General features: G+C 37.9%; 1 protein-coding gene across 7 annotated transcripts in view; it reads left to right on the top strand.

Annotated features, from left to right (window-relative positions):
- DCAF5 (DDB1 and CUL4 associated factor 5) overlaps window positions 1–14,337 on the top strand; it is a 100,795-nt gene that overhangs the window by 17,339 nt on the left and 69,119 nt on the right. For all 7 annotated transcript variants that reach the window (XM_009249193.4, XM_009249192.4, XM_009249196.4 and 4 more), the window contains 1 exon segment: window positions 13,533–13,676. In XM_009249193.4, coding sequence (XP_009247468.3) covers window positions 13,533–13,676 — 144 coding nt within the window.

Raw genomic sequence — 14,337 nt, 5'->3', positions numbered from 1 at the left:
AATACTGGTTCACTGAGTTTTTCAGGTTTTCCAAATCTTGACACATTTCATTGTATATTTTAAAAAGTCACATTTGTTGACATTGCCACCAGTCTCATCAGAAAAGCCTCTATGTATTGGGAAGTGGTTATGTTCACCATGGTAAATACAATTTTTCCAAAATTTTTATTTTTACTTGAAAGCTTGAATTTTATCATTGGCTACAAATACTGCCAATTATTTTCCTTGAGGTGACAGGCTCATCTTATTCATTTTTGAGAAAATATTACCAAATATCCAAGTCTGAATAACCATACTTTTTCAGTAATTTCAAGTAAAAATGTTATTTGTGAAAAAAGCAGCCAGTTCAGCTCACAATGCAAACTATCTCATAGATACTTTTTCACAAAATAGGTATTGCTTTTCAGTGTGCAGCAGAAGTGTTTTATGTGTACTTTCTGTTTTGTCATACAGAGTATTTAGGTGTGTACTCTGGTTGAAATTTGATACAATTATTTTTACTGCTTCATCAAGGCACTCCTGAGTGAATGTGGCATTTGTGTCTTATTGTGAATGAGTGGCAGTTAAAGAATAAACTGATGAATAGTACAATTTGCCGTTACTGCCCTAGCGCCAAGGCACCAGTGGTTTTACCCGCCATTGCTTTTGCATTGTCAGTACAGTTTCAAACAGTGAAAAAGGCAAATAACATTGTAGTGTTATTGCGAAAAGAATTTTGACTTTGCAGACCTTCTGGGGTCCATGGGACACACTTTGAGAACAACTGTTCTGAAGCATGATATCATGACATCATATCCTTTCAAGTGTCTACATCAGAATTTAACCAATTCTGTCTTGTTTCTTCTGTTTATTTTTTGCTTTTATCACAATCCTTGTAGCTAAATCCAAGGGAAAAAATATTTTCCCTTAGAATAAAATCTTTAGAAGTGGAATTCTGAGTCAGTGGGTGTGAATTTTTTTATATTTTTAAGATACATTTGATATTTATCACCCAATTGTCCTCCAAGATGGTTAAACCAACTTATTTACACTTGGACCAATGTATTATGAGACTGCATCGTGGCTACTGCTGGGCATTATTTTATCTTAACCAATTCAGTCAGAATATTGGCATCATCTAAAAAGTGTATTACGACTTCTCGTACAACTGGCCTTGATTACTAGTGAGTCTGAATATTTTAATGTTTTGGCCATTTTGTAGTCTTCCTTTAGACTGATTACAGTGCAACTCATTAGGTTGTAACTTTCTTTGTTAAAACAGTCACATTCTCCTAATTCCTTTTGAGATTATTCCCTAGTTAACCCTGTTTGCATCTGGGTGTATATCAAATTGCAGCCTCTGATTTAGAGTCCCTCTCTTAAGGAGGTCGTAAATGTGCCTGTTCTCCAAATTTCAGAAGTTTGAGCCCCACATTTTTGATTTTTGTTATATATAAGGAGTGTCACCTGTGCTATTAACATTTTTTTCTAAGTTGACTTTCCTTATAAACAGTATTTGAAAGAAACTTGACATTACTATAAAGTCTAAGTCACGGGTTTTATGTGCTAGTTGTTTTTTTCTAGTACACCTTAAAATACGTAATTATTAAAATCATTTCTCTACTGTCTAAAATCATCCAGTGGCCTATGTTTACCACACTTTATGAAGAGCAGGGGCTTTGGACTCAGACATCTTGGATTTGAATCCCACTCTGCCTGTAACTGGCGGTGTGCTCTTGGACAGGTGAGTCTAACCTCTTTGTGCCTCAGTTTCCTCACTGGCAAAATGGGGATGTTAGAAGATGAACTCTTAGGTGCCTTCCATCTCTACTCTGTGACTCTGGTGTAAGGAGAAAGGGGTATTTGAATGTTTGTGGATTTCTTTCTCTGTTTCTGATCAGGAATTAGAGACATTGGCTAGGGTTAGTATTTCAAAACCCTAGCTTTATTAAACTCCACTGCTATTAGTCATCTGATTTTGGAGAAACCATTTCATTCTATGGGGCTCTAGCTGTCCAGTTAGGGTGTTGCTGGTGCTTAATACTTCCTATTTAATGTAAAGTGCTTCTAGGTAGGAGCTAAGGCAAGCCAGGACCTCACTTTTAACATGTTTAAAATGGGGATAATGTTTCTTTTCTACTTACCTCATTAGAGACATGGAAAAATGAGATAATAGGTAGATAAGTGGACTCAGCTTTTAGCAGAAGGGTACTAGGTAAAAACAGGGTGTCAGCAGAAGTAATGCCTGTAGATGTTATCCCTATAGCTACTTCTGTAGTGAAGAGCAAAATTTGTGTGACACCACCTCTCTTATCTCTCCAGACCTGCCTGTACCCCTCCCTCTTCCCTGCCTACTGGTTTCGATTTGGGAAGTGCCATTGAACAGCAGTTTTGTGACCTTGGGCAAATCACTCAACCTTAACTTATCCATGGGCCAAAAATTGGGAGATCTGGCAACCTTGAGTCTGTATTTCTCTATGGCAGCAACTGGCTAGAGCTGAATGGTGGCTTATCTTTTAAAAATACAGATATATTCTTCAGTGTGTCACTTAATCTGGCAAGTCTGACTCATTTACTTTGCTGCTGGCCTCATATTTGCGAGGCTGGATTGCATCATGGTAAGGAGCATGGTTTCTGGAGCCACATTACCTAGATTCAGATCCCAACAATGACTCTTGGTAGCTGTGTACCCCTTCATATTATGTAGCTTTTCTGTAGTTTCATGTGAATTCCTACTTCGTGGGGTTGTTAAAAGGATTGGAAGGGCCACTACATATAAGACCCTTAGGATAGTCCCTGACCCAGAGTAAACTTAACTGATGTTAGCTGTTGTTTGAGTTCAAATAGCATAATAATTAGCTGACATTTATCTAGCTCTTAATATGTATCAGGCACTGGGCCAGGTCTTTTACACACATCTATCTCATTAATCCTAACGGTAACACTGTGAAAGAGGTAGTGTTGTTTTCTCAGTTTTACAGATGGAAGGACTATAATTTAGAGAAGTTAAGTAACCTGTCTAAAGGCACACAGCTAGTAAGAGCCGGTGACATTGAGAGTTGAACCTGTGTTTGTGTATCCTAATCCTGTGGGTTTTTTCTTATTATTTTTTCCTATGTCTTACTACATGGAGACTAAGCCTGTGGTTTTGAATGCTGTGCTGTGCTATGCTGCCCCACATTATATCCACCTCTAAAATAGGTCTAATCACAGAAGTGGCTGGCTTGAGTAAATAGAGCTTAGCGCTCTTAATGTTTTCGTAAGTGATTTGAGGAGAGAATGAATATGAAATTTCCCAAATTTATATATGATATTAGTTCCTTGAGGCAGTGAAATGCAAAACAATAGGGGATAAATAAACTACAGAAAACTCTTTTGGGCTGGATGGGGTGAGTGAATAGAAAAATGGTAACTGAATTTCAGGGTAGGTACTCATGAAGAAAGATAACTCAAACTGTTTGTAGAATGATGCGCTCTTGAGATATTTAATAAGGACTTGAGAGTTATTTTAGGCTATTATTTGAAGGTTAAAAAGGCCAGCAAACATTTCACACCCATTAGGATGACTATTATCCAAACAAGCAAAGAATAAAAAGAGTTGGCAAGGATATGGAGAAATTGGAACTCTTGTACGTTGTTGGTGAGAATATAAAATGGGGCAGCCACTGTGGAAAACAGTATGGCAATTCCTCAAAAAGTTAAAAATAGAATTACCATATGGATCCAGCAATTTCACTTCTGGTTATATACCCAAAAGAATTGAAAGTAGAGGCTTGAACAGATATTTGTACATTAATGTTCATAGTGGCATTATTCACAATAGCTGAAAGGTAGAAGCAACTCAAGGGTCCATCAGTGGATGAATAGATAAACCAAATGTAGTTTGTACATACAATGAAATATTATTCAGCCTTAAAAAGGAATGAAATTGACACCCACTACAACATGGATGAACCTTGAAGACATTGTGCTAAGTGAATGGTGTCCAGAGGGAGAATGGCAGTTGTCAGCGGGAAGGGGTAGTTCTGGAGATAAAATGTGGTGATGGTTGCACAACAATATGAAAATGTGAATGTAGTTAATGCCACAAAACTCTATACTTAAAAATAGATAAAATCATTAAAATGAAAAAAAAAAAAAAAAAAGCCTGGAAAGTGCTTTTCTTCCTTGTGTAAAGCACCAGAACATTCCTCATTTGGAATGCCAGGTGCTGTTCTGTCCTCTGCATGTTGGTAGAATGGATACAACTTAGTTTTAGGCTCCAGGCCAAGCTCTTTGGATTATTAGCAAGTCATTTTATCTCTCTGATACGTGTCTAGAAAAAGGGCCTACATAATCCTTACCTCACAAGTGACAATAAAATGAAATATGTATGTGATTGAATTTCTGTACAAATATCAATTATTTTCAACTTTGGAAAAATAACAAAACAGACTTATTTTCCATCCACTGACGTAGCTGGGCTGTGTGTCACACAGACTGTGCCTCTGTAATGCGCTGCAGCTTCTTGGAGCTTAGGAGAGGTATGGTTAACACAAAAGGAGGTTTGGTCTTACACAGTACACTCACTGAAGAGGAATAAATGGGCTGAGAAGAAAGCAAGGCTGAATGATTTTCCTTTAGGCTTCACAGTTAAAAAAAAAAAAAAAAAAAAAGAAAAGAAAACACTTCAGCAATATAAAAGGGTATTAAGTAAAATTGCTATCTGCAAGAGATGACCTCTGCTAACCATTTTGTATCTGTCTTTGTATGTATAAATTTGTGTATGTTTTTGTGTAATTGTATCATACTATTGATATTCTTAATGCTACCTAAAACAAGGTTTGAAAAATTAGGACAAGTTCATGGATGATACTTTAGGGATACAAGGACATTTTGAGAGCTGTGTGCACCTAATATATATCACACTGGGCTAAGTGCTTTTACAAACATTATCTCACCACACACAACCAACCTGAGAAATAGTGGGTATTTTCTCCATTTTACAATAAAAAAATTAGGGTAGAGGAGTAGAGTAACCAGGACACATGAATGGTGAAACCAAGATTTGAATCAAGTTCTTTTATTCCAGAGCTTGCACTTCCTGTACCCTTCTATAGCACCATCTTTGCTGCCTCTCAAAGATGAAACCCCAAGCTCTGTATCTAATCCCATTGAGTTACTTGTTAAAAGAATGTTTTGAATAATTAATACAGTCACTAATACATTATATTTTAGAAATTGTTCCATGTGAGTATAGACAGAGCTGCCTCATGCTTTTATTTATTTAGGCTGCATTGTACATATATAAGTAGTAAACTTTCTTACTTTTTTATTGTGAAATATATACAACATAAAATTTACCATTTTAGCCATTTTTAAGTGTACTTACTGTTCAGTGGTATTAATTACATTCATGTAATTAATACATCACCACATCCATCTTTAGAATTTTTCATCTTGCAAAAGAGAAACTACCCATTAAACTATAACTCCTCATTCCTCTTTTCCCCCAGCCCCAGGCCACTGCCATTCTACTTTGTCTCTGATTTGACTATTCCTCATATAAGTGGAATCATACAATATTTGTCCTTTTATGTCTGGCTTATTTTATTAAACAATAATTTTAACCAGACTTCTGTTGATGGACATTTAAATTATTATTTTTTCGCTCCTCAAACAATGATAAGTTCCAGGAGCATTCGATCCAGAATTGCAGACTGCTTTCTAAGTCCTGTGCTTGGCTGGCTTTTGAGGAAACCCAAAGCAAATCCTTACCTCAGCTTTTCTGAGCAATAAAATAAAAAGAATGTTAAATAATTACTTTTGTTATAGTGTGTTGTAAGGGCTTGCTTAGTTTCTGCTTATAGCTTGGGACCCTTTGGGAAAGGGTACTCTTTAAGTATAAAGGTTTTCTGTAACTACAAAGCTGCTGCCACAATGTGATTATAGTACATTTTTTGATGAATTAGTGATTTTAGTGCAGAATGAAAACAATCCAAAAAACCAAAATCAGAGTATGTAGTTGTATTTTCTTGGGGTTCTCAGATGAGTTGAAGGTAAGCAATTGTTTGTGAGGAAACCAGGCTTAGAAGGCCTGGCCTCTGCTTGTCTTTGCCTGGCACTGGCACTGAGAAGAAAGGCCTTGCGTTCCCTAGAAGTCCTTGTGCTCCACCTCTGGTGCCCCAGAGAGGTTGGGGCTGGGCTCCCTCTCCTGAGGCTGACCCCATTCTCATCCAACTGCCAGGCCCATGGGGCTGGCTTAAATGGTCTGAAATGATGCTAAATATTCTTCACTTGGATTATTTGCAGGTCAGTCTCTCTCTGTGGAACTAAACAATAAATCTCTGCCTTTCTGAACTGACTAGGTGATTAAGGGAGACAACTGTAGAGCTGCTTTTGCGTCTGAACTGACTTTCCCTTGCTTCACCAGCCCTCCTTTGCTTTGTTGAATCAGAGGCTTGGGCACAGCTATTTAGCGCCCTCTGCTGGATGAAAAGCCGCATAACGGTTTTACATTATGCCTCAATTTGTGCTGGCTGTTTTTCTGCCAACGCATACTTGAAGAGTGCCTTTGCACAGGGCTCTTAATACCTTGCCTAAAGGAATGAGGGGTTGAGTGGAGTAAGGGGGTGTGTTTAGCTTACATCTTCTGATGCTAACCTTGAGGGCAAAGTCAAGAAGCAGGCCCCATCACAGCGATGATTTTTGCCTCAGTGATTCCAATCTCCCGTGGACTTGGGCTGTCATCATCATGTTAGTTACTAAGGGCACATCATTTAAAATGATCCCAAGGCATTTAACAAATAGCCATGAATTTTGAATTACTGAGTATTAGGCAAAATGAAATCATCCTATAAATGCCTAGAATGAACATTAAAGATTATTTGTCTGGGTGATGGGTGGAGACCTTAGGCTGAGAATGGTTGAGTTGGGCACAAAGGTATAGATATTCTGGTTTCTCTTTTTTTTTTTCTTTTAGTAGAGACAAGGTCTTGCTATGTTGCCCAGGCTGGTCTCCAACTCCTGAGCTCAAGTGATCCTCCCACCTCAACCTTTCAAAGTACTGGGATTACGGATCCTCCCACCTCGACCTCCAGAAGTGCTGGCGTGAGCCACTGGGCCTGGCAGATATTCTGTTTTTGGTTTTTTTGTTGTTGTTTGTTTTGAGATGGAGTCTTGCTCTGTCACCCAGGCTGGAGTGCTGTGGCACGATCTCTGCTCACTGCAACCTCCGCCTCCAGGGTTCAAGCGATTCTCCTGCCTCATCCTCCCCAGTAGCTGGGACTACAGGCGCACAATATTCTGTTTTTACTTAAGCTGCTTCAATTCAGGAGAGACTATGCTGTAGGTCTTAGTGAGCCATGAGTATCTCAGCCCATCCTGCAGAGTCTTGTTTTCTTTTTTCTTTTTCTATCATGAACATTAAACATAATCCAAAACTCTTTATTATGGAAATGTTCAGCCAGGCTCATGCCTGTAATCCCAGCACTTTGGGAGGCCAAGGCAGGCAGATCACTTGAAGTCAGAAGTTGGAGACCAGCCTGGGCAACATGGTGAAACCGTGTCTCTAAAAAAAATACAAAAATTAGCTGGGTGTGGTGGTGCTTGCCTGTACTCCCAGCTACCCAGGGAGCCGAGGCAGGATAATCAGTTGAACCTGGGAGGTGGAGGCTACAGTGAGCTGAGATTATGCCACTGCACTCCAGCCTGGGTGACAGAGTGAGACTCTCAAAAAAAAAAGAAGAAAAAATTGTTCAAGCATACACAAAAGTAGAATAGTATAGTGTATGCATCTATAGCGATTGTCCATATTAATCATCTATCCCTCTACTTTTTTTTCTGGAACGTTTTAAAGGAAATTCCAGACATACTCCATTTCACTCACCTCAGTATGCATCTCTAATTGATAAGGATTTTTTTCTTTTTTAACATAACCATAATGCCATTATAATACCTAAGAGATGTAACAATACTTCCTTAATATGAAGTATTTAAACAAAGTAGAGAGATACCAATCGGATTTGACAAAATGTTGATGATTTGTTAAATTTACTTCCAATATTATTATTATTACTGGTAGAAGGATTTACTTATGATGTTTTGTTTTTAAGACATTATTTGTTTTAGAGAAGTTTCAGGTTCACAGCAAAATTAAGAGAAAGGTACGGAGGTTTTCCATGTACCCCTTATTCCCACACCTGCATAGCCTCCCCCATGGTCAACATCTTCCACCAGAGTGGTAAATTTGTTAAAATTGATAAACATATACTGACACATCATAAACACTCAGAGTCCCAATGTTCAAAAAATGAACCTTAGGGTTCACTTTTGGTATTGTATATTCTATGGGTTTGGACAAATGTAATGACATGTATCCATCATTACAGTATCATACAGAGGATTTTTACTGCCCTAAAAATCTTCTCTGCTCCATATATTCAACCCCTGCCTCCAAGCCCTGGCAGTTACTGATCTTTTTGTTATCTCCATGATTTTGTCTTTTCCAGAGTGTCATAGAGTTGAAGTCATACAGTATGTAGCCTTTTCAGATTGGCTTTTTTCATTTCGTAATGTGTACTTAAGGTTTCTCCATGTCTTTTCACTGCTTGATATTTCATTTCTTTTTATCACTGAAAAAGTTTCTGTTTGGTTGTACTACAGTTGATTTATCCATTTACCTACTGAAGGACATCTTGGTTGCTTCCAAGTTTTGGCAATTGTAAATAAAGCTGTTGTAAAATAAATCCATGTACAGGTCTTTGTGTAGATATAAGTTTCAGTTCCTTTGGTTAAATACCAAGGAGCATGACTGCTGGATTGCATGATAAGAGTACGTTTAGTTTTGTATGAAACTGCCAAACTATCTTCAAAGGTGGCTGTACCATTTTGCAGTCCCGCCAGCAATGAATGAGATTGCCTGTTGTTCCACATCGTGACCAGCATTTGGTGTCATCTAGGTTTTCTCCTACTATCTTCTAGGAATTTTATAGTTTTGGTTTTACATTTAGATTTATGATCAATCTTGAGTTAATTTTTGTGAAGGGTGTAAAGTCTGTATCTAAATTCTTTTTTATACATGTGAATATTTAGATGTTTCAGCACCATTTGTTTGAAAAGACCATTTTTGCTCCATTGTTTTGTCTTTGCTCCGTGGTCAAAGATCAGTTGATTATACTTATGTGGGTCTATTTTTGGCCTCTCTATTTTGGTCCATTGATCTATTTGTGTATTTGTTTGCCAGTATTATACCGTCTTGATTACTGTATATTTGTAGTAACCTGAAGTCAGGTAATGTCAGTTCTCCAACTTTGTTCTTCAAAATCGTGTTGACTATTATGGGCCTTTTGCCTCTCCTATAAATGTTAGAATCATTTTGTTGATATGCATAAAATGATTTGCTGAGAATTTGAGTGGGATTGCATTGAATCCATAGATGAAGTTGGGAAGAACTGATATCTTAAAAATACTGAGTCTTGGCCGGGCACAGTGGCTCAAGCTTGTAATCCTAGCACTTTGGGAGGCCTAGGTGGGCAGATCACCTGAGGTCAGGAGTTCAAGACCAGCCCGGCCAACATGGTGAAACCCCGTCCCTACTAAAAATACAAAATGAGCCAGGTGTGGTGGTGGGCGTTTGTAATCCCAGCTGCTCGGGAGGCTGAGGCAGGAGAATTGCTTGAACCTGGGAGGCAGAGGTTGCAGTGAGCTGAGATTGCGCCATTGCACTCCAGCCTGGCCAAAAAAAAAAAAAAGTGAAACTCCGTCTAAAAAAAAAAAAAGGAATATCTGTCCATTTATTTAGTTCTTTGATTTTGTTCATTAGAGTTTTATAATCTTTCTTATATAGCTCTTGTAAAATCTTGTTAAATTTATACCTAAATATTTTATATTTCAAATTCCACTTATTCATTGCTGGTATATAGGAAAGTGATGGACTTTTGTGTATTAACCTTATATCTCGCAATCTTGCTAAAATCACTTCTGTATTTTTTTTTAAAGAAACACTACAGATACACTTAAAAGCCTCTTTTACTATGTGTGTTTATCCATAAACAATATAAAGTATTGTTTTGTATATTTAAAAATACATGCTTTGATATTATCCCTTTCATATCCTTTTGAAACTTGCTTTTATTACCATTAGGTTTTCAATATTTACTCATGTTTGTTTACATGTTTCTTGTTCACTTTAACTGCTGTATGATGTTCCATTGTGTTTAGACTCCACCTATTTTATATTCCAGTGGAATTTATCCATTCCTGAATTGTTAGATATTTATGTTGTATATAGGTTTTCTTGATATTATGACCAATGCTTCAGTGAACTTTCTTGTACATTCCCTTGTGCCACTTTGTGAGAATCTGTCTAAATTATAATGTACATTTCCCTGATACCGTATAGAATTTGAGATCTTCTATAATATGTTTGGTATTTGGGTTTCCTTTTCTGAATGGTTATATTCTTTGCCTCTTTTCCTATTGGAGTTCTAAGAATTATTTGTAGAAATTCTTTGCATCTTCTAGATATTAAGCCATTACCAGTTTTGTGCACTGCAAGAATTCTTATAAATTCAGGCAGTCCTGTTCTGGTCCTTCAGTTTACTCCAGGGGCCAGTTTGCTGGAGTTAAGTCAGCTTCTGTTTTTACTCCTGGGCTCCCTTTATTCTTACTTAACATTTTTGAGTTATGCTACTAAGGCAGACAATCCCTTCAACTGTCCATCAGAATGAATTTGCTTTGTCAGTTATGGTTCATTTTTTGTTCAATAAGGCAGTATAGAATAGTGGTTAAGGGTCGGGGCTATAGAGTCTTTGCTGCTTGCTTTTGAATCTTAGCTCAATGACTTTATTGTGTGATGTTGGCATATTACTCTTTTGTACTTGGCTTTATCATCTATAAAACCAACGAGGTAGAAGAACTATTATGATGACCATTTTATGTTTGATGAAACTGAGGCAAAGGGAGATTAGGTCAGAAACATGAGCAAGTAGAAGAAACATGTGCGCCTCTCTATTAACTTTTTGCTTTTGCTAGAGACATGAGTATAGAGAAATACTTATCTAATTATAAAAAAATATAGTAGCAGAAGCAGTGATAAGTCACTGACTCACAGCCTCAGTATTGGGAGAAAACCATAGGAGTGGAGACTATAGAGAACTAAAGTGCCCATACCTATGTGTGTTTGTAGTGTGGAAAACCATTTGTGCATTTTTCATTAAAATAAAGTGACAAAAACCCAAGCCGTGATTTTCATGACCTTAGCTTGATGTTTTACAGAGTGGTAAATTTGTAAGAAATACATAATTTAGATACTATCCTAGGCCAGAGAAATCATAGTTGAAATAGGCCAATCATAAAGAGAACACTGTGGGCCACACTTAAGGCATCAGTTTGGTGGACAACTTGATTTGGACTGACAATGGAAGGAAGAAGAAATTCAAGAAACAAAGGAATTCAGGTAGCAAAGACAATTTCTTTCTAGGAGCAGGAGAATAAGTATGATTTGGCTTCTGTATCTTCTATTTTTTATTATAAAAAAGAAATCTTCTATTTTGCTGTGGGCAAAAAGTCAAGCAGTATAGGAAGGTATAAAGTAAAAATTAAAACGTAAAAGTTTTCCAACAGTATATACCCAAATTGAAAGGAGGGACTCAAAAAGTTATTTGTACACTTGTGTTCATAGCAGCATTATTCACAATAGCCAAAAGATGGAAATAACCCAAATGGTCATCGATCGATTAGTGGATAAACAAAATATGCATACAAATATATATACGATGGAATACTATTCAGCCTTAGAAAGCAAGGAAATTCTGATAGATGCCACGACCTGGATGCACGTTGAAGACATTATGCTAAGGGAGTGAGCCAGACCTAGGAGGAGAAATATTGTGTGATTTGACTTATATGAGGTTCCTAGAGTAGACAAATCCATAGAGGCAGAAAGTAGAATAGTGACTACTTGGCCGGGCACAGTGATTCACGCCTGTAATCCCAGCACTTTGGGAGGCTGAGGTGGGTGGATCACAAGGTCAGGAGTTTGAGATGAGCCTGGCCAACATAGTGAAACCCCTTCTCTACTAAAAATACAAAAAATTAGCTGGGCGTGGTGGTGGGCGCCTGTAATCCCAGCTACTCGGGAGACTGAGGCAGGAGAATCGCTTGAACCTGGGAGGTGGAGGTTGCAGTGAGCTGAGATTGCGCCACTGCACTCCATACTCCAGCCTGGGCAATAGTGCGAGACTCCGTCTCAAAAATAAATAACAGTGACTAGGCGCTGGGAGGAGTTATTGTTTATTGGGTACAGCGTTTCAGTTTGGGATGATGAAAAAGTTCTGAAGGTGAATAATGGCAATGGCTGTACAACAGCACAAATGTACTTAATGCTGCTGAATTGTACACTTGAAAATGGGTAAAATGGTAAGTTACATGTATATATATTTTACCACCATAAAAGGTCTCCCAACACCAGCCTACCCGTTATAGTTGGCACTATAAACAGCTTCTTTTATAGCCATCTAGATACGGCTATGCAAATACAAGCATAGATACGCGAGTATAAGCATACTGTCAGTGTTCATTCTTTGGAGCACTCATGTAGGTGCCAGGTATTTCCCAGTGAACAAAACTGACAAGGTTTCTGCTGTCATGGAGCTTTTAAAAATTCTGTTTTATGCAAATGGATATTGATGTGCATACTGTTTTATACCTCATTTTCCCCCTTAACGGGTATCTTTGGACATCTTTCTGCATTAGCTCTTGTATAGATCTGATAACTTAATGGCTTTATAGTATGCCCTTGTATGGATGTGCTATCATTTGTGGCTGCATTTTTCATTGAATGGAGTAAGGGAAGTGGAGGTGTAGAGCTTGCTATGGTTTGCTGCTGTTGTAAATTAAATTTTTATTAGGAAAATAGTATAGGCTTCTTATAAAAAGTCAATGCAAAAAAAGTAAAAGTAAAAAGTAAAAATGGGAAAAAAAAAACAACAACCAACTCAGACCCAAAGTTATGCAGAGTTAAGAGCTGGGCTGAGCCGTATTCTGTCTAGATCCTATTACTGTAAGAGTCAGGTGATTTCTTAGTTATCATTTGTATGGTGTCCCACAGTCAATGAGATCATGTCAAGAAGATTGCTTTGAAAACCATTATGCTAGAAATATGACTTTAAAGTTCTTTGATTGCAAGCAATGGAAGTCATCTCAGTTTGTTTGTTTCTATTAAACAAACGAAAAAGGACTTCCATGAAGGGATTCTAGGTAGCAAATGAAGAAATATTTAAACAACTCTGGAAAGAGGAACAGGGTGGCTTTTGGAGTCTCAATATCAGTGCTTATCCCTTTCATTTTCTATGTCTGCTTTAGATTCAATTCCTGGGAGAGATGAATGGCCTAGAGAACATGTGCCTATCGATGGTGAAGCAGGGAGAGTCCTGGGTTTTTGTGCTCCATGCGAATCTTATGGAGTTGGGGAGGTGCAGTTTTGGAAAGGATGGGATTCGAGGCTGGCAAAACCATCTGTCAGCCTTGCGATGTCAGCTGTTTTAACCACAGATTCTTACTTCCTTCTTAAGGAGGAGATGACCGCCGGGTTCTGCTATGGCACATGGAACAAGCCATCCACTCCAGGGTCAAGCCCATACAGCTGAAAGGAGAGCACCATTCCAACATTTTTTGCCTCGCTTTCAACAGTGGGAACACTAAAGTGTTCTCCGGAGGTAAAAAGGGAGATTCTACCTTGGGAATGTCACTGTGGTTGGGATTTTAGAGAAAAGAGTGTGAAAATAACTCCTTATTTTTCTTCCTGTATTTCATTGAGCTGTGGAATTACTGGTTTCTCATAACTTGTCTTTTCTGCATTACAGCAGTATTATATATTAGGATAGTGTGTGTCTTTTCTCTTTTCTTTTCTCTTTTTTTTTCTTTTCTTCACCTGTCTTTTTCTTTATTTGTCTTTGGCAGAAAACTTTTCACATTGCAGTCTGGTACACAGAAACACACCCAGACACACACACACACACACACACACACACACACATATTTGAAACAATACTTAACCTTCCTATATGTGGCACACTCTGATTTTGTTTTTTATTCTATTCGATTTCGTTTTTAAAGATTATGCTGGCCATAACTCAGATAAATGTCATGACCCACAGATGGCTCCTGTTTGAAAAGTGTTGTGTTAGAGTACAATTGGAATGGCTGGTGCTCACGCCAACCTCTTGGTGATGGCTTCCATCAACCATACTCCTTCTGACCCCACATTTCTAGTTCTGACCTCTTTTCTGAGCTGCAGATTTTCCCACCGGATATCTACCTGTGTTCCAAAAGCAACTTAAATACAATAGATCTAAAACCAAGATCATTAGTCGTCCT

Source organism: Pongo abelii, chromosome 15 (genome assembly GCF_028885655.2).
Source record: "Pongo abelii isolate AG06213 chromosome 15, NHGRI_mPonAbe1-v2.0_pri, whole genome shotgun sequence".
NCBI classification, from domain to species: domain Eukaryota; kingdom Metazoa; phylum Chordata; class Mammalia; order Primates; family Hominidae; genus Pongo; species Pongo abelii.
This window is presented reverse-complemented; position numbering and strand designations above follow the sequence as displayed.